This window comes from Mustela putorius, unplaced genomic scaffold, assembly GCF_011764305.1.
Source record: "Mustela putorius furo isolate JIRA1106 unplaced genomic scaffold, ASM1176430v1.1 tig00000139_pilon_pilon_pilon, whole genome shotgun sequence".
Taxonomy (NCBI): Eukaryota; Metazoa; Chordata; class Mammalia; order Carnivora; family Mustelidae; genus Mustela; species Mustela putorius.
Window position 1 is genome coordinate 7,339,230 of NW_025421293.1, and position 19,616 is coordinate 7,358,845.

The 19,616-nt window shown below is 49.0% G+C and overlaps 1 protein-coding gene across 4 annotated transcripts in view; it reads right to left on the reverse strand.

Annotated features, from left to right (window-relative positions):
* CUX1 (cut like homeobox 1) overlaps positions 1 to 774 on the reverse strand; it is a 352,615-nt gene extending 351,841 nt beyond the window's left edge. For 2 of the 4 annotated variants that reach the window (XM_045075004.1, XM_045075001.1), the window contains exon 1: positions 471 to 774. In XM_045075004.1, coding sequence (XP_044930939.1) covers positions 471 to 533 — 63 coding nt within the window. In that variant the 5' untranslated portion in view covers positions 534 to 774. The remainder of the gene's footprint in view (positions 1 to 470) is intronic. The other 2 variants (XM_045075003.1, XM_045075002.1) reach the window with 2 other exon arrangements.
* Positions 775 to 19,616: the final 18,842 nt, after the last annotated feature.

Genomic DNA, 19,616 nt, shown 5'->3' on the forward strand with positions numbered 1-19,616 from the left:
GCGGCCGGGCGCCGCCGCCGGGCCGCAGCCCCCTCCCGGCGCAGCGCCCGCCGCCGCCGCCGCCCGCCGCCGCCCGCTCCCCGCTCGCGCGCGCACCCCGCGGGCCGCCGGGGCCGCCCCCTCCCCGGTCCCGCGGCGGCGGCGGCGGCGGTGGCGGCGGCGCAGGGCCGGGGGGGCGCCCGGGGTGGGGGCCGACACCGGGGGCAGCGGTGGCGGCGGCGGCTCCCGGCGCCATCTTGGGCTGATCGATGAATTGAACAAAGAGGATCAATTTCTGATCAAGCGAGTTATCAATGGGGGCCGGGGAGCGAGAGGGACTTGTCCCCGACTCGGCCCCGCTTTCCCCGGCACCCCCCTCCTCCCCGCCGCCGCGGCCCCCCGGCGGCCGGGCAGCCCGGGGCCCCGGGGGAGGCCGCGACCGCCCGCAGCCCCCACCCCCGGGCGAGAGGCCGAGCGAGCAGAAGCCTGACCTGCAGCTGCTGTAAATCAAAGCGCTTCCAATATTGAAACATCGATCCCACATTGGCCGCCATCTTGAGACATATTGAGACGGAGTGAGAGGCTGATAGAGAGGGGGCTGGAGTTCAGGAGCCGCCAGGAGGCAGCAGGCGGGCGGCGCCAAAACCCGGCCTGGAGCCGGCCGCCGCCGCCGCCACGGAGGACGCGGACTCCTCCTCACGGCGCCGCCGCAGCCATGGCGAGCCCGAGCCGGAGCCGGAGTCGGAGCCCGAGGGCGCGGCGGCCGCCGCGGGGCCTGGCGCGTGCGGCCCCTGCCCCCTGCCCCCCCCGGCGCCCGGCGCCCGGCCCGCGACCCCCGCCCCTCCCGGTCCCCTCGGCCCCGGCGGGCGGCGGCGGCCGCCGGCCCGGCCCAGAGGGGGCGCTGGAGGGCGGCGGGAGGGGCGCCTGGGCCCCCGCGGGAGGCCCCGGGCCGGGCTCACCTGGGGCTTGCTTCGGACCCTCGGGGGTCGCAGGGGCCGGCGGCGGCCGAGCGCAGCCCCTCCCGGGCCCTGGGTCGGGGGCTTTCGGCCGCGTCCGAACGGACGCCGCAGCCGCGCCGCTTTCGCTCGCTCTCCTGCGGGCCCCGAGCGCGCCGAGCCGCCGCGACCACCTGCCCCGGCCCCGACCCCGCGCCGGACCGGGCCCACCGCGGCCGCGCGTGTGAGAGGCGCGCTGGCCGGCGGCTGCCGCACCCCCACTGGCCTGGGCCCCGGCCGGATTCAGGCCGAGCCTGCCGGGGACGGCGTTTCAAGTTGGGGGGAGTGGACTTGGGGTGAAACCAGCCCTGACCCTCTTGTCGCTGCACACGTTAACGCTCGGAACGGTGGCAGCGCGGTCCCCGCGACGCACCGAGGTGCGCCGCAATCCCCGCGGCCGGGGGTCCGAGCGGCCCCCACCCGCCCGAGCTGCGCCCGCTTAGGCCAGGACAGGAAAAGTCCTGGCGCACGTTGTGTGTCCCCCCGCAAGCTTCAGCGGAACAGCCCTGGAAACTTCCTGTAGTTTCAGACTCTTCGGTTTTCACTCCTGGTGCAGAAACTTGGAAAGAGTAGGTGCACTTACAGCAGAGTGCCGGGTCCCTGGTTTACAGAAATGCTAAAATTAAACCCAAGAGTCAATTCGCTTTTGATTTTTTTTTTTTTTCGCAGAAACCTGGCAAAAGCACCCGTTTTATGATCGTCGTTTTTAATTGTTATACACACGTGTGAGTTTGACTCTCCAGGACTTTCCTGTACTCGCGCTCTCCTGCACTTCATGTGACGTGTGATTAGTTAAAACCCCCCAAATTCCTTGATCTTGAAAACTACATGTAAATAAAATTCGTATGGAATAAAAAATACAACGTGTAAGTGGGATAGAACTGCTTTCAACCGAGTTCAAGGGCTCAGCGCTGATCCATGGGGGGGTGAATTAAGCGTTTTTAAACGAAGGGCCTGGAAATGAAAGGCCACAAGATTTAGAGAACACACGTGCCCCAGGTCTCGCGCTGCCGCCCAGGAGCCTCAGTGTCGTCAACGCGCAGCTCCCGAGGTCAACCGGGGGGTTCCCTCGGCGTCCCCGTCTAGGCTTCGACTAGCAGGAGGGGGAGCAAGCAGGTGGGTGGGAGGGCGCGGGCCGGGGGCGCCGCGAGCCTCGGCCCCAGATGCTGTGACGCCGGGCAGGCCGGTGGCGACCTCGGGAACGCCGAGGACCGCCTCGGTGTGGGGCGCCCGAGCCCGCGCGCGCAGTCGGCAGGCGGCCGCGCTGCAGCTCCGACCGCGCCGCCCGGTAGAGGGCAGCGGCGCCCCGACACTTGCGTCCTCGGGTCCCCGCGCACGTGCCCACCCGCGCGCCCCGCGCCTGGCCACGCCCTGTCCCGGAGCCAGGCCCCGGGCGGGAAACTGCGCTGCCACCTCTGGGAACCCCTGTCCTGAGGGGATGCCACATCTAACCATGCCTTCCCCACTCCCAGACCCTCCTCTTGAGGGTACGTCTGCGTTCCCCTCCTATTTGTGCGGTGGCAGGCAGGCGAGACCTCGGAATTGCCCTAAAGGTGGCTAGACAAAATGTGCAAGGGCTTAAAAAAAAAAAAAAAAAAGAAAAGAAAAGAAAAGCAAAAAAAACCTCCCGTGGGGAAGGCTCAAGGAAGGATCAGGGAAATGGTTTGGATTTGGTGCAGATGTTCTCAATCTAATTATCGTGTCGATCCCCTGGGTTTGAACCAAAAAAAAGTGAAATATATATGACCTGTGTAATACTCCAGAAGTACATCTGGTTGGAATTCAGGGTTCTGAATCCACTGCAATATTTTAGAAATAAATTTGATGAGTATTAGATACCCTTGTTACAGTTCTGGTTATATTTATATTATTTGCATGCTAACTTGACTTAGTGGAGAAACAATACGCTGAGTGGCCCAGAGGTCAAGTTCTATTTAAATAACATTTAGATGTCTTCTATCAAAGTTTTGTGTTATAAGAGGCTTCTTGCTCTCTTGGGGGGCAGAGGGGGTGGAGAAGGGCAAAATGTTACCACTTTAAAATGGCATATTCAAAATAAACCACTGATCAAACATTATCTTAGCAGAGTGAAGTAATCAGCAGGGATCTATGAAAGTACAATTTTATTCTTCTTGAGTGTAGACATAGGGTCAGAAGAAATAACAGCTATTTCTAAAGACTATTTTCTTTGTTATTTTTTTCAGCTTGACTTTGTCTCACCACTGTAGGTTAGGACTCGCTGACATTCAAACATAGTGGATCTACAAAACTGTATTCTGTATAAAATATTCAGAAGATGGAAAGGCTTTAGGACTTAGACCTAACCTGTGTTAGGACCCACAAAGACAGTAAGATGATGGCTAGAACCTCTTAGAACAAAGGTTGGTTAGCAAGGTAACTGGCCTACCACAGAGAAGCATCTTGACTAAAAGTCATTTTCTTACAGTGGAGCACAAGAAAAATAATCCAGAGGTATTGTGCTCACTTTTTGAGGTTCAGGCTCTCCCTTTAGGAAAAGAAAGCTCACAGTTCCCAAGTTTGTGACTAATTCTCCATCCTCGGCTTTCAAAAAAGCAAGCCCCAAGTAACCAGATGGGGGGAGAGGAGGCGGGGAGTAACCAAAACTATGTTTGTTCTTGACACCTTTAAATGAAATACAGCTTAGCACCAAATAAGGCAACTAGCAACTAGGCTCTGAGTCCAGAATTCCTAAATTTCTTTTCTGACCCATTTTGTTTTGCCTCAAAAAAATACAGTGGCCATCTTGGGGTGTGATAATACTGATGGATGTAAATTACAGTAAATGGTAAAGTACTTTTAGAAATTTACATTCTCCTACCCTCCTGGCATCAGTGGACCCTCCTATTTCCTGTCATTTACACATAGCTGATTAAATGCTAAGGTGAAAATCGGCAAATTCTCTAAAATACCATTTGGGTTGATGATGACTAAACTCGTCCTGGTCCGCAGCCCTGGAAGAAAGGAAGATACATTGCCTTGTTTTCTAAAGATGCTAGGTTAGTCCTTGTTCTGATACACTTAACCTAATTTTTTGAAGGAATTAACCGTCAAGAAATTCTTCCAAAATGAATAATGTCTCACAATGTAGAGTATTATATTAAAAAACAAAACAAAACAGAACCATCCTCTTACCTCTCACAAAAGAGTCATGTTCCAAGATCTTATTTATAATGGACTCACAAAACAAAGTTGCACCTAGAAACATTATCTCCAGAAAAGGTTAGAAAATGATCTAAACTCCACAAATAATGTAAAAAATTCAGAAATCCTCTATCCCGTGTGATATCCCATGTGAAATGAAAGCTAAAGAAATCATTCCGAAACTTTCATTCACTTTCTGAATATTTTCGCACCCAAATTAGAACTGGTTTTGAAGGGTGTTCAACAAGAAATATTTCAGATAAGCAGAGGCCAAACATGATGCTAAATGTTTACATCATAATTTATTCACAAACAAACATAAACGCATGGTTACTTTGCGGCATGTGGGCAAAAATGAACCATAAGTCATAAGAAAATCTCAGTTTTACAGAGATAGAAGTTGAAAATTATATCAAGGTATTCATTCAAGTAGACGGAATGTGTAAATGTTTTAAATTTAGGAATATCTAAGGCCAGACAGAAGTTTCGAGACACTTTAAATTTGAAGAGGCCTTTTCCTTAAATCAAAAGAGTATGAATAACAGAAGGAAATTACTCTGTCTTCCTTTTGTCTTTGGCCACTGCCTTCCAGAACAATTTGGCATGGACTACTGGAATAAATAAAAGGAAGATTCCAGATCCTTTTTTGGGGGGGGGGGGAGCTCAAGAAAACCAAACTACTTTTAATTGTTTTGTTTTTTAAATAATACTTTATGTTAATTATTTCTAAGTACACTATTCATTCTACTATGTAAATACCCACCAAATAAAAGTACACATTTTGCTACATGTAATTACATGCATAGTACATAATTCATCTCTATCCGCCAAATGTATGTGTAGTTATATAATTGTACCAAGAACCTGCCAAACTTGTAAGAAAAAACTGTAATGATTTCTAAGCAGTAGGCTCTCCTCTGCACCACCCCATCAGCCTGTGTCTGGTGACAGCATCTCTCAGTCTCCAAGACCCTTTTAGAAATCTTCAAAGACTTAATTTCCACCATTTCACTTTGCCTTCCACTTCTGGACAGCATATGTCGATGCCACTAGCTCTAGGTATCTTTCTGCACCTCTAATGATTACATTCTGCTCTCCTCGCTCGTACACGAGCAACTTGGAGCTGGATCTTTCGGCTGGAGTTCAGCCTTAAACTTGGAAAGTACATCTAGCTTCATGGACTCAACCGCTCGCTGTTTGGGGACTCCCAAGCCCCAAGGAGGAATCTGGGGCTTCTCATCACCCAACAATTTCCCCCAACCCCACCCCACCAGCCACACCCCCTCTCCTACCAGAGTCTCTTTTCACCAAACTTCTATTCTAATAGAAATTTTCTTGAACTTTTGAGTTTACTAGAATATCATATCTCTTTCTCCCCCTTTTTACCTCTTCCTCATCGAGAGATGCTCGTGTTAATGACATATTACATATCTCCTATGCCCTATGGAAATAAACACCTTCCTGTATGAGTCCCACTGATGTCATTGCTGAATCACTAGAAATTAATAGTGTACATCGACAGTAGTTTGAAAAGGCTTGAAATATGTAAAGTACCATATAAATATTATTATTATCTTGCTTAATGTAAAGTTCATATGCTATGCTAAGATCTTTTTTTTTTTTTTAAGATTTTATTTATTTATTTGACAGAGATCAAGTAGGCGGAGAGGCAGGCAGAGAGAAAGAGGAGGAAGCAGGCTCTCCGCTGAGCAGAGAGCCCGATGCGGGACTTGATCCCAGGACCCTGAGATCATGACCTGAGCCGAAGGCAGAGGCTTAACCCACTGAGCCACCCAGGTGCCCCTAAGACCTTTTATTAATTCTTTTTCTTTCCTCCTGGGAGCTATGAGCCATTAGCATTATATTTATACTGACCTTTCATTATTAATATTGCTTGTACGATATCAGTTTGCTAGCCAATATTTTAAATACACAGCTATATAGTTAGGTCCCTGGTGCCAAGACATATAGAGTAGAGACATGCTTTTTTAAAAATCACATTTGCAACATGAAGCAAAGTATTGTTTTGTTTCTCTACCAGATCATTTATGACACATCTCTACAGTTATATGGTTGGAGTTGAATGAAGATTTATTTTCATGAAAGGTAATTAGATTTTCTTTTGTCGTGAGCACTGTTGGATTGGATATTATTTCCCCCCCCCCTCCCCGGGTAACTGTGGTTTGGAAGATCCTGAAAGCTTGTTCCACTGGAAAATAGGGAAGCTGCTATTTCTAGCAGCGAGGAAAAAACTTTTCCCTTTCCCTCAAGCTCCATTCACGCTAAATATTTGATCTAATGTCAGTTTTTGAGGCTCTGTATTATAATATCTTTAGAGGTTTAAGCAGGTAGCAGGATCTCATAGAATGTCAAAATGTTGTTTTTGTGTGAGGTAGAAAAAAGCCAGGAGAATGGGTCTCTAATCTAGCAACCATTTTTTCTAATTAAAATATTCTCAGGCCCACACACACGTCTAATCTGAAAAGCAAAAACGTCCAATAAAAGAATGAAATGAAAATATTTTCAGCACAGAAGTACTTCTGGTGACAAAACAAGCAAACCCACCCACCAACAACATCAACAACAAAAAAACACAGAAACAAAACAAAATGAAAGGACCGAAGTGTCCTGCAACACAGAAAAAAAAAGTGCCCACTGTCCATCCAGAATGGATGAAATAATGTGCAACATTAATGTTGCACATTAACAGTTATGCTTGTAAAATAGGTAACAATACAAGAAAATGTTTATTCTCTAAGAGGAAAACAGGCCATAGTGTGAACCCAGCTGCAATACAGCATATTCTGTATTCATACAAAATACCATAAGATAAAGCACCTCAGTGTTAACTGTGCCGGTCTCTGGACAAGGACTCGATGGGTAAGTGTTAGCTTCCTTAACATTCCTGTGTTTTGTATAATTTCTACATGAGCCTATGCTATCTTTGTAAAACAGGAAAATAGTGAATATTATTCAAAATAAGGACGGCGAGAAAGGCTGATAGGGCATTTTTTTTTTTTTAAACAGTAATTTAACTCTAACCAGAAGGGGTAGCGTGACCTAGTGATTAAAATAGACAATTGAAAACAGAGGGAAAAATCATGTCCTAATTTTGCCACTGAGTCACTGACTTTGCCTCAGGTTTCCTGCCTGTAAAGTAGGAATAATTAATACTTTCTTGTAAAATGCTTTTGAGCTCTCCAACGAAAGATCCCATAAAGGTACAAAGTGTAGTTCTATTAATACTAATTGAAGTGAATATAAAATACAAAGGCCTTCGAGAAAAACCGAAGTCATTATGGTCGGTGGCGGAAGACACAACGGATATAGTGCCAGGAGCCAAACTGTGGCCGTGTAGGCTCCTTGTGTTCTTTCCAAAAGTTGTTTTGGGGGTAGATAAGTATGTCACCAATAATGCTGGAACATTCGCTGTCTAATCACCGAACACTATCTGTTAAGCCAAACTAGAAAGAAACACAGAAGCCGCGGACAAGGTCCCAGCCCTTCCAAGCTTACAGTTTTGTTGGGAACAGGTCCATAATAACAGTAAAAAAATAACTATTTTTTTCAACGGTGGGAAAAAAAAATAACAATTCAACTGAAGCAGAAGACAAACAATATCCAGGAAACAAACTGAAACGCTAATATGTGCTCTAAGTTTCACTTTTTAAAAAAAAAAGTTTGTTTTTTTTTTTTTAAGTAAGTTTTATTCCCCACATGGGGCTTGAACTCACAACTCCAAGATCAAGAGTCATCCGCTCTATGGAATGAGTCAGCCAGGCGCCCCCATAGCACTAGCTCTGATCAGAGCAGTGAACTGAGATGCCTTCTCGGTTTCAATGAGCCAAAGACGTTAGAAGCACTGGGCTGGGGTGTGGGACAGGGTGTCACGGAAGAGGTGGCAAGAAGACAGAGGGTGCCTGGGGCCAGGAAAAGCACGTAGAGTGTCGCAGAGACTAAACCCACGCAAAGATGGGAAACAGCGAGCGGGGCTGTGTAGCTGGGAGCCCAGGAGGTGGACAGCAGGCTGACATCTTAAAGGCTGCCGGATGACCCAATGCTGGTGGCATCTCCAAGGGGGCCTCAGTGTGCACAAGAGAGGTGCCCATCTCATGGTGTGCCGTGAGGAAGAGCTCAGAAAACTTCCATAAAATGCTTTGAGTTTTACCTGTATGGAGTGGACACCCCATGAAAGCGAAACACTGCTTAATCTCATTCGAGGCAATGACCCCCACCCACCCTAACTTCGCTTCCCGGCCTTCGCGCTCCTGGAATCCCATTTCACAGACCAGCAGACTGAGGTTCAGAGCACTCGGAAGCTGTTTGAGGAGGGGGCTGGATTTCTCAACCAGGTTGCCAGGCACCTGCTCCATTTTCCAACAACCTTTGAAGGACGTGATCTCAGCCGGCCCCTTCCCACATGCCTCTTTGAAGCTACGGAGGCTTTTATGGATTTATTCCTCCAAAAAATATTAATCGAGGGCCTCCTGTGTGCCAGGTCTGAAGCCCGAGGGAGTGTTCTGCTCCTTCCCTGCAGGATGGTTGAGCACCCTGGGAAGAGATCGCAGAGGGAGACAGAACCTCCCCTCGTGGCCTGCTCATCCCACGCCCATCATTACTAACCAGTAAATGACTTTGGCTTCCCTGACGTGCCCCCTTCTTACCACAGAGCACTGTAACCCTTCAGCCTCTCTGCTTTGGCAACATAAGCGCTTATCACCAGAATGAAACCTTTGGTAGGTCTGACCTTGGCCGAAGGCTACTCTTACGAATATTCAGCCTCAATCTCTGTTTACCGCTCCTGCCCCAGACCTTTTATTTCAGAAATCAGGGCTGAGACCACAACCCCAGACCGAGAGGCAAAGCTTCCTGCTTTCCCAAGTGGGATGTGGACTAGAGTCCACTCAGCTCTGTGTCAGGCTGGTGGGGAGTGAGTGAGTGAGAGTGAGTGTGTGTGTGTGTATGACATGCGCACTAGGGGCAGGCAGGAAGGCGAGGCAGTGGGGAGGGTATAGAAAGCCAAATGAAAGCCAGTAGCTTCTGCCCTTGGAGGGAGTTGAGAATCTGGCTGAGAAGACACTGGAAACCTGTCATTGGCTCCGTCCTACAGATTATTTGATGTGCGCGAGAACATAACATCTGATGGGGGGGGGGGGATCCCCAGGAAACCCCGATTGCAGGCAGGTCCATTGCCATAGGGGATAGACCCTGTCCTTGAGACACCAGGGTCCAAGGCACCCAGCCCCATTCTCAGCCATGCACCTTCTTTGGTCTTCTTTCCCCTTTGGGGACCCCCAAATAAAACAGATTAATGGAAACTCTTGGAAGAGGTTACCTACGAATAGAGCCATGCAGGATATCCTGTTATCTATGGATGTCCTGAGGGTGAAAAGGCCAGATTGAAAGTCACAAGCCTGGAAGAGTCACCTTTGTCTATAAAACCACCAAACAACAACAATTACTATCCAGGGAGCCCCTGCCGTCCAGGACGTACACCATGTTATCTCTGATCTTTGCAGCAGGTTTGCGAGGCGCGGAGCATTTGATATATGAGAAAACTGGGAATCAGAGAGGTAAGGAGACGTCTCCAATGTCTGGTCTTAGGGTCTGGCCCTCTACCTCCCTGAAGCTGCCCCGTCACCAGCCCACCCAGCCCCGGGGCCCCAACCGGGTAGGAGGGAACCCACCTGGGACTTGGGACAGGTGGCCTCTCTCTTCCCCCCCCTTCAGGAAGTCCTGAGCATTGCTGGCCCGGGAGGGAATCCATTCCACCTTACCTTACAGCAACCTGCTTGCCGGCAGTCCTTCCCTGTGGAGCTTTTGTCTCCGGACATTTCTCTGCGGCTGTGAAGGCTCCAGACACCCTGGTCTGGGGCATCTATAATAAAGATTGATAACCTGACCTTGGTCTTGAATGAGACATCGATTACAAATGAGAGGCAAAACCGGGAGAGTCAAAAGTCGCCTTCAGTCCAACAGCCCAGACCGGGTGTTTGGCAAGGCAAGCAGCAAGGGAGAGGGGTGTGTTGTCCTAACCAGCATTGGGGACTCTCCTTGCTCATGGGGTTCTTAACTTCTTCACCTTAGGGGAGTCTGGTCTAATGGACCGTCTGGGCAAATATCTGATCAAAGATCCCCCTTCTGGCTACAAGTGCGCCTGGGAGGGTGGGGACACGCGTTCGCTATCAGAGGCTAAGCCGAGCCCTTCTGAAAAGCGATGACAAGTCATTCCAAGCCCGTATCCTACCCTCTCTCATTCCTAAATGCAACGCCGACCTGTGAGTGGGAGGTGGGATTAGTTCACACAAGCTCCGTTGATCCGATAGCATTTTATGACCGACCAGGGCGAACCAGGTGGTGGGGTTTGGTGAGGTTTTCTTTGGGAACTGCTCTGCGTTTCGCCCTTGAGCCGCTTGCCTCCCAACACACCCCCCACCTCCCCTTCGGATGTGGTGGTGTTTTCCTTCAAAAACAGGTTGCCTTGGAGAAAAAAAAAGAGAAATGACCCCTGTGGCCCTCGGGCTGTCCTCTGTAGCCTGATCTATTTAAGACACGTTCTCTTCAAACAAATGCTGCCCCAGTTTCTCCGAGGGCCGTCTCTTCCCCTCCTGCCCTCCCGCCACCGCCCGTGTGCATTTGACACCAGCTCAGGAATCTTGTAGCTCCTCGCCTTTCCATTCCCGGCGGGATTTGCTATTCAGCGCTCCAAAGCGGAGACTTGTTTGCACCTCTTGTTTCAAACAATAGACCAAATTTCCTGTCGCTGCTTCTCTTAAAAGCTGCCTGCCTCGTGCTTCCCGGGGAACAATTGGAACGGCCACTGGGCCAACGGAGAGACCAGCTAAATCTTCTCAGAGGACCTGGGAGCTCTGGGGCTGCTGGGCGACGTTGAGTGGGTGGCTTAACCTCTCTGAGAATTCGTGGCCTCCCCTGTAACCTGAACCATAGCTAACCCGTCCCACAGGGCTGTGGTGAACTGAGCAATAATGATGCAGCAAGCTCCTGCCTGGTGATGGAAGTTAGGAGAACATTCCTCCATTCTCGGCAGCCTGGATTCAAACCCTAGATGTAGCAGGATCTTTCTCTGTGTCCTTGGGCCCAAGATGGCTCTAACTCTGTGCCCACGCTTCCCCATCTGTAAAATAGAACAATTATGGTACCTACCTTACAGGATTAAAGAATGCCTCAGACTTGGGCTCGGACCTCACCCAGTGAAGATGGAGTCTCCCACAGCAACCCTATTTCACATTCTACTGCCTATAATTCTTTTCTCTGCTGTTACAATTTTTGTCTACCAGCCCAGATCCATCATAGAATGTTCGTAGCCTGTTGGGAGTGTGATGTTTGTTCATACTTTCTGGTTCCTGGAGTGTGGTTTTCAATTAACTCCAGGATAATGAAACTGCCCAGGGAAGGGATCCATAGCACCGGGGGTTCGGGGCAGCAGATCTCCCCTGTATGATACTGCAATAGTCCGTACATGACCTTATGCACACCTCCAGACTCATAGACTATCAGTGAACCCTTATGTAAACTGTGAACTTCAGTTCATAATAATGCATCAGGATGGGTCCTTCGCTGTAACAAATGTACCGTACTGACACAGGATGTTAAAGATGGGGGAAAGTGGAGGAGGGGAGGGAGGTATATGGGAAATCTCTGTACCATCTGCTCACTTTGATTGTGCATCTAAAACTGTTCTCAGAACGAAAGCTGCTCATTTAAAAAGAAAAAGGTGAAGCAGGTACTGTTGTATATTGTCCCCCTCCTAACGCACCCAGGAATCATGACCAGAAGCCAGGAAGTGACAGCGTCGGGATCTCCATGGATGACCTGAAATTAACCAGTTTTCTGGTCAGCAGTTCCGATGCTAATGGCCTACGGTAAGCCAGCTCTGCCCCTGGAGGTAGAGAACCAGACTGGAAGCTTTCTCTTGGGTCTCAGGATTAAGTCCCTTCAATGTCTCCTAAGTTCTGGAAGAGACAGGGCTGTCAGCAGAAGTCCTTTATCTCCTTGTCCTGAGTTCACAGAGCAGGAGGGACCCTCGGGCACGTCCTACCTTCTGAGTCCTGGGTTCTTCTGTAACCACAGTAATGGACTTGTCTTTCAGGTTTTTGAGCCACTGGCTTCCTCCTACTGACTTCCAAGACATGGTTCGGTGGTCAAGTGACTCCCGGAAGCTTCTCTCTGGCCCAAAACCTCGAAGGCCCAAACTCAGTGAAAAAAGGCAGTGAAATCTTAGGGAATAAAAACAGGCTTCCCACCCAACACAAATCCCACTGAGGGACTGAGGTCTGATGGGTTAGTGTCCTGAGGCCAACATTACAATGCCCCTGAAGTTAAAAGCAACCACAGAAAGACGCAGAAACGCCACAAACATATTTTAAATACAGACAGAAACTTCCCCGGCATATCCTGTCTGGTTGCCAAGTCCCCAAACTCTTACCCTGTGAGACTGAATTTTCAAGGCATGTCACCAATGAATAAAACCATCAATTTAGATATATTCACACAGTGTGTCATGGGAGGGGGTTGGCACCATTACTGTTATCAGGCGTTAAGATTGCTAATATCCAACGGAAGCCAAATCACAAGGCAATGGCATTTGATATGAACGGCGGGGTTGGGAATTATAGGAGGTAATTATCACAAGTTGTCTTAGCAGCATGATTTAATGGAGAAAGCACAAAATGGTGAAGCGGGACGTGTGGGGTCAGATCAGGTCGTGCTGCTTCCTGGTTCGGTCGCTGCATTGAGCCTCTCTTTGCCTGTCTGCAAAATGGGGGCAAGCTCAGGGACCTATTGCAGAAATTATTTAAAATAAGACACGTCCAGTGTCTGGGAAAATTACCTAGCTCAAGTCCCAGCACCGTCTGGATTCCATCCTTAAAACAGTTGTAGATCGTTACAAATGATGTTTCTTTAAGATTTCGCCTGAGCCCAGTAAGACAGAGTAGGTGAAAAATAAACATGAAATGATACATCAGTGACATCCCCTCTATTTTGCTTTGCCGTTTCCAAGATCTTGATGTAAATAATTTACAGTGTTAAAAATGAGTTAACAGCAGGTCTTTGAAGGACAAAAGAAAATCCTTTCTAAAATGAGGGATAGTCTTCATAATGAAGGACTGTTGAGTGGAGGAAAAATTTAGAATTTAGACAAGCATCTTTTACATAGTTATTAATCTGGTTGGATAGGATTTTTAATAATTAAATGGTATTACTGCAATATAAGTGATATTTTATTAAGCTTAAATGAAATGTACATTTAGGAATTTCATTCGAAACATCACCAGCTTTGTTGTTCTATTTTTCGTAATTGCCTATGTTTGGAAATTATGTTTTATTTTTCTGCAACGCGTTGTCTGCCTACGGACCTAGGCTTTTGTTTTATTTATAGGAATGTTATTTCTCCGGTTCTACGGAAATGGATATGAACGCTCTCAATGACAGACTCCAAAGTTGGCTTCGAGTTTCTGACTAATCGTTAATGAAATATCCATCATTGATGAGGGAGGAATCATAAATTGCAAGGAAACGCAGCTTCGTTTCATAAACGTCTCCCGTTTGTTTGACAGCTTTGGAAATTTCTTTGTCGTTTTGGAAATCAATACAACAGACAGTTAAACACCAGACTTCACTGCTCAGCCCGAGACGAAATAAAAGATTGAAGGCTCCTCCATCACCAGCTGTCGATTTCTGAAGATCATATTGCTGAATGCAATCATTTTTTTTTCTCCGTCCAAACATTACTCAGCCTCCGTGAACTCTCCTTAAGGGCCAGATGCACACACATTATGGCTGGGAATTCGCAGCGCAGGGAACGGGACAGCTGGTGGTTATCGGTTTAGTTGATCGATACGGACAGGTTGGTGACGGAAGCTACCCTTCCCCACCACCGCACCTGCTCTCCTATTTCTTCCATTAGCCAACTAGCCCCGATTTAGCCAGCGAGCCTAACTTTTTCTTCTGTGTCAACACTCTTCCTTCTCCCATAGCTTCCCGACAGAATGAGCCCCTGGAATGATGTATCTCAACAGGGGCTTTGCTTCCAACTCCCTCCTGCTTTGCCTCTGGAACCCAGCTGGGCTGGGCTGCTCCAGGTCTTCCAAAACCATGGGCTCCACCTGGCCGTTCGTCTCTCCCTCCCTCCGCCCTGACTCCATCTATCACAACCCTCCTCCGGCCCCTCCTGGCCTGGGGTAGTAACAGCTTCCCGCTGCTGCTAATCTCAGGGAGCCCAACACCTCTTGTTGAAGCCTTCCATTTGGTCCACACCTTGTGTCTAGTCCCTGGTTAACGTCTCTTGAATCATCTGTGTTTGATTCTTCTTTTCTGGGAGGTCCCTGACTGATATGGCAGGAATTCGGAAATACGTACTGAACTTGTATGTAAATGAACGAGAAGGCAGACGTAGTAATATGATTTACATTCAGCCAAGGGATACTCAGCTAGGGTCTCATTCATTTCTTTCTCCCCGTGGTCAGAATGCGGAATACCAAGCTTTTAAAGTGTCCCCGGTCTTTTTTCTGCTAACCCCCAGCAGCAGCGAGGCTGGGACCCCTGTAGAATAGGGCAGTGAAGGCGTACAGACTCTCCTGCAAATGGCGGGGAAGTCGCACAGGAGACCCCCTGCTCCCCGGAGACACCTGCGGTTTCTAAGCCGGCCTGGTGATGGAGAAGGGCATTTCTGCCCAGGAAGGCTGTAGCTAAGGTCCTTGGGTCAGAAGGCAAGGCCTTCCCCTATCACCAGGGACTGCCACAGAGAAGGAAGCCCAGAGGCCACTGGATAATCACCTTCTCCACCTAAAGAGTGGGGGTGATGACACTCAGCCCAGAAGGGCTGATCTGAAGATAAGGCTCTGTTCACAGAAGGAACTTGGTCCGATCCAGCTCCCACAGACCCTCTTGGAGGCAAAGGCAAAGCAGCATCTCAGCTCCCGTGAGAATTCTGACATTTTAAGTTCTGAACGTGACGATCACTTGGGAGCAGTCATCACAGAGAGGACAGGTGAGGGGAATACAACACAGACTTCAGAGCAGGTCTGGGTGGGAGACCTGTCCCCTCCACTGTCCTGCAGGACAGCTGCGGGCCAGTCACAGACACTGAATGCGGAGAGGGGGAGGTGGAGAGCTTCTGATCTGTGAAGTGGCACTAATTCCACAGACCCACGGCCACAGTGGGGTTAGCGTTTGCAGGTTCCAGGACTTGAACCCAACCCTGAAGGTCTGTGATCGGTGCTAATTTTGCAGATTCATAGGCAGCCCGTGGGCAAGGGCATGGGAGCGGGTCATTCTGCCAGAGAGTTCTCTGACAGCTGGTCCGGCATCCTTACTGAGCTCCGTCCGCCACTGTGGACCCATTTTGAGGGGTAGAGCTATGCTACAGTGTATTTGGTGACCCTGTGCTTTGGAGCAAGGACGAGTGAAAACGCTTGATGGCGAATACATGAGGTATTACGTGTGTAAGTTACTGGCTATGGTGTCTGGTACGCAGAAGACGCTCAAATTCTTGGGAGCTCGGACTCATCACTGGGGTTCCACTTTGACGTTCTCAGTCTGCTCATGGGGACATCTCAAGTCCTCTGGCCAAGCTAAAAGGAGACAGACCAGGCCTTGGGGAAGGCAGCATGCCCCTGGCCCCCACCCCGAGAGGGCATGGCTGGGCTGGGCTGGGCTGCTCCAGGTCTTAGGTGGGACTGGAAAAAAGGAGATGAGAAGGTGATTAAGAAATCAGATCTGGGAAGGCCTGCATGGTTCAGTCAGTGAAGCGTCTGCCTTCAGCTCAGGTCATGATCCCAGGGTGCTGGGATCGAGCCCCATGTTGGGCTCCCTGATCAGCAGGGAGCCTGCTTCTCCCTCTCCCTCTGCTGCTCCCCCTGCTTCTATTCTATCTCTCTCTCTCTCTAATAAATAAATAAAATCTTAAAAAAAAAAAAATCAGGTCTGCATGACCTAGGTCCTGCTCGTCAAGGACGTAATAGAAGTGGATATCAAGGGGCTGGTTGCTGGCTTTGCATTCAGAAAGAACAGAAGCAGGGCACCAGGGGCCCAGACCTCTCTGTTTTTCATGTCCCTTCCATGCCGTTAAGCTTGGCTTCTGTCTCCTCCAGTGTGCAGGACATAGGGACTGAATCACCCATCTCACAGTCCGCAGGGCCACCTGGGCGAGCATCCGGAAATACTCTTTCTTGGCCTGTCTCCAGCTAACTTTTTAGTTTCTCCTTCGTTTTCCCTTGAGTTAAAACTCTTAGCCTCCTGTCCGGCTCCAGACACTTCCCTGCTTGGGCAATGCACACACACACAGAGTGTAGCCCCAGCATGGCCAGGCTCCACTCTGCTAGGTCAGTGCCCTTCTATCCTGATGGACACTAGCTTGCTAGCATCTCCTGACACCGGACACCAGCTTTGCCGCTGACTCCTTTCTTTGCCCAGAGCTTAACCCCCCCAGGCAAGGGGCAGGCAATTTTTCTTGCCTACAGTTCAGCCAGCCACTCTCTGGGACAGGCAGACGCCCCCGACTTTCAAGGTCAAAACCATCTTTTGGCATTCCCAACGACAGATTCCTACCCAGAGTCAAAAGTCACTTGCAATTTGTTTGTTTAAACCTATTTCAGTTACTGGGGCACCTGCGTGGCTCAGTGGGTTAAAGCCTCTGCCTTCGGCTCAGGTCATGACTCCCAGAGTTCTGGGATCGAGCCCCATATCGGGCTCTTTGCTCGGCAGGGAGCCTGCTTCCCTCTGTCTCTCTGCCTACTTGTGATCTCGGTCTGTCAAATAAATAAATAAAATCTTTAAAAAAAAAAAAACCTATTTCAGTTACTTTTTTAGTTTTGGCCACTGGACTCTCTCTCTGCATTCTCATCACCTACAAGCCAGGCACATAGTAGGTGCTTAGTAAACACATGATGAAGGAAGGAAGGCGCCAGGTTCGTGCTTCAGGGAAAAGTCCAAGGTCAGAGATCACAAGGTCAAAGTCGATCGCACCAAGCCCCTCCTTTTTGGGGTCTGTCCTTGAGTTTGAGAACAGGAGAGCCACACTGGCCTCCGCTACTCCATTCCCTAGTGACACTCCCCCTCTTTCCCCACAGGGCACCGGCTCTCTGTGATGTCCCAAGTGCCTTCCAAGCATTCTGGCGCCCGTGTGAAAGGAGCCGGGCGGGCGAGGCCCGGAGCCTGCATGAGGCCATCAGTGAGCTCTGAACCTGATAAAACCCTGACAGTTCCAGAAACCAAGCTGGACTGGGGCATGAGATCATCAGATGTTTGAGATACTTGAATCAACTTGTTCACAGCCTTCCCCGGTCATGTTTTTCATAATTCATGATTCACAGGAGATTTTTAACAACGAAAACACTCAGATTAAATTTTTATATGCGATGTTTTTCACTCTTTAGACAAGCGTTATCAACCATTTTGATCACAAAAAAAAGAGAAAAAAAAAAAACTTCTGCCTACTTCCATAATTATTTAAGGGTTTTTTTTGTTGTTGTTCTTGTGTTTTTTTTTTTTTTTTACTTGTTTTTCTGCTTAATTTGGTTTGGAGACAGGAACTCTGGGTAGTAAAAGGTGGCTTCAAATCATGGCTTCTCAGGTGACTCAGAAAATCTGATGATCCGATTTGCTTTCATTGGTGGGACTGGACATCATGTATCACTGACCGCCCCACCACCACCAAAAAAAGCTTCAGCAAATACCCTAAAGTCAATTTCCCTTCTTTTACACTGAAAGAATATTTAAAGGGTTAGCCAGACTCTTTCTATCCTATATACATCCAAGTTTTTCAGGGGCAGATATAACCAACAAGGGACCTCCCATCTCTGGGAGTAAAAAGTGACTTTGCCAATTCTCCAATGACGCTTGTTGCCATTCCCATCCTAAAATCTTCTTGCTGATCTTTATTCCTCCACGGTCAGAGTCGCTGCTTCTTCACGGGTGAACCTTGTGCCCAAATGCCTTCCAGTGACGGAAGGGGAGGAAAAAAATATTTAAAAACAAAGAGGAACCAATTTTATGTTATGTGGATGGTATCTCCATTTTCAAACGGTCTTTAAAAAAACAAAAAACAAAAAACAAAAAAACACAGGGGAAAAAAGCAGGAGACAAGGCGGGGATCAGTTTCCTCCTTTTTATGCCAGAAATGTGCTCTGATGTTGCTATTTTAAAGATTATCCCTATTATGGTCCTTTGGAAACAAGTCTGCCTTCTTTTTAAATTAATTCTACCCCTAATATGGGGCTTGAACTCATGACTCTGAGATCAAGAGTTGCCGGCTCTACCAGCTGAGCCAGCCCCGGGCCCCTTTAGTCTGCCTTCTTCTGTTTTATGCATTCTGGCAGGCCAGGAGGGCAGGCTCATGCCTTGAAGAGAAAGCTCTTTGCTTTTAGCAGGTGGAAAGTGGCTGTCCGGCCTTTTGGGAGGGCAACATGGTAACTGATGGGGCCCCTGCCCAGACCCTCCCTCCAAGACTGACAGGGTCAGGCTGCCTTCCTCTGGGAGTGCTGTAGGGCCCACAGTGCTCAGCTGACTCCTTTCTCAAGGACTGCCCCCCGCCACCTCCACCCCTTGTTCAAGGTCTTGCCCCTCCCTGGGAGGCAGCTCCCAGCTAAAGAAGGCCAGCTCCCTTGCCTCAAAGGGTGACAATTCTCATGGGTCATCCCAGAGCCATAGGACTGCCCGAGGCCTTTTTGTGACTGCATCTCCGGTCAACCCTTCTCCCTGCTGAAGCCTGCTTTCCTTACAAATATGGATCCAGAAGTATCGATCCATTCCCAGTAGACTTCCTACCCATGAGTCTCTGCTTCAGAACCTGCTTCCTGGAGAACCTGACCTAACGCGGGCCGGGAGGGGGAACGGGCTGCTGAGGGTCCCAGGGCTGCCTCTCGAGGGTAAAGCTTTAAGAACACGAGGATGACTCTTGGGCCAAGAGTTACCTTTATGCTACTTCTTTCGTCTTTTTTAACAGCTTTATTGAGATAAACTCATGTACCACACACTCTATCCACTTAGAGCGTATCCTTCCATGGTGTGTGGTATGCTGAGTTGTACAGCCATGTTCTAGAACATTCTCACCACCCTATGCCCATGAGCAAGCACTCGTTATTCCTCTCCCTATTCCTCTGTCCCAGCCCCTGGCACTAACTGCTTTCTATCTCTACAGAGTTGCCTCTTCTGGACATTTCCTATAAATGGCCTCTTATGATCTGTGGTGTTTTGCGTCTGGCTTCCTTCGGTTGGCGTGGTGTTTTCAAGGCTCAGTGCCGTTGTAGCATGTATCCTTCCTTTCGTGCTCACGTTTCTGTGGGACCACACACTTTCCCTTCTTTTGAGTCTGTACCTAGGAGAGGAATTGCTGGGTCGTAGGTTAACTCCACGTTTAACCTTTTGATTAACTGCAGACTGTTTTTCCAAAGCAGCCGTACCCTGGGACGTTGCTACACACGTTGTAACCCTCATGCTTTTGGAATAGGTTTTCCTGGG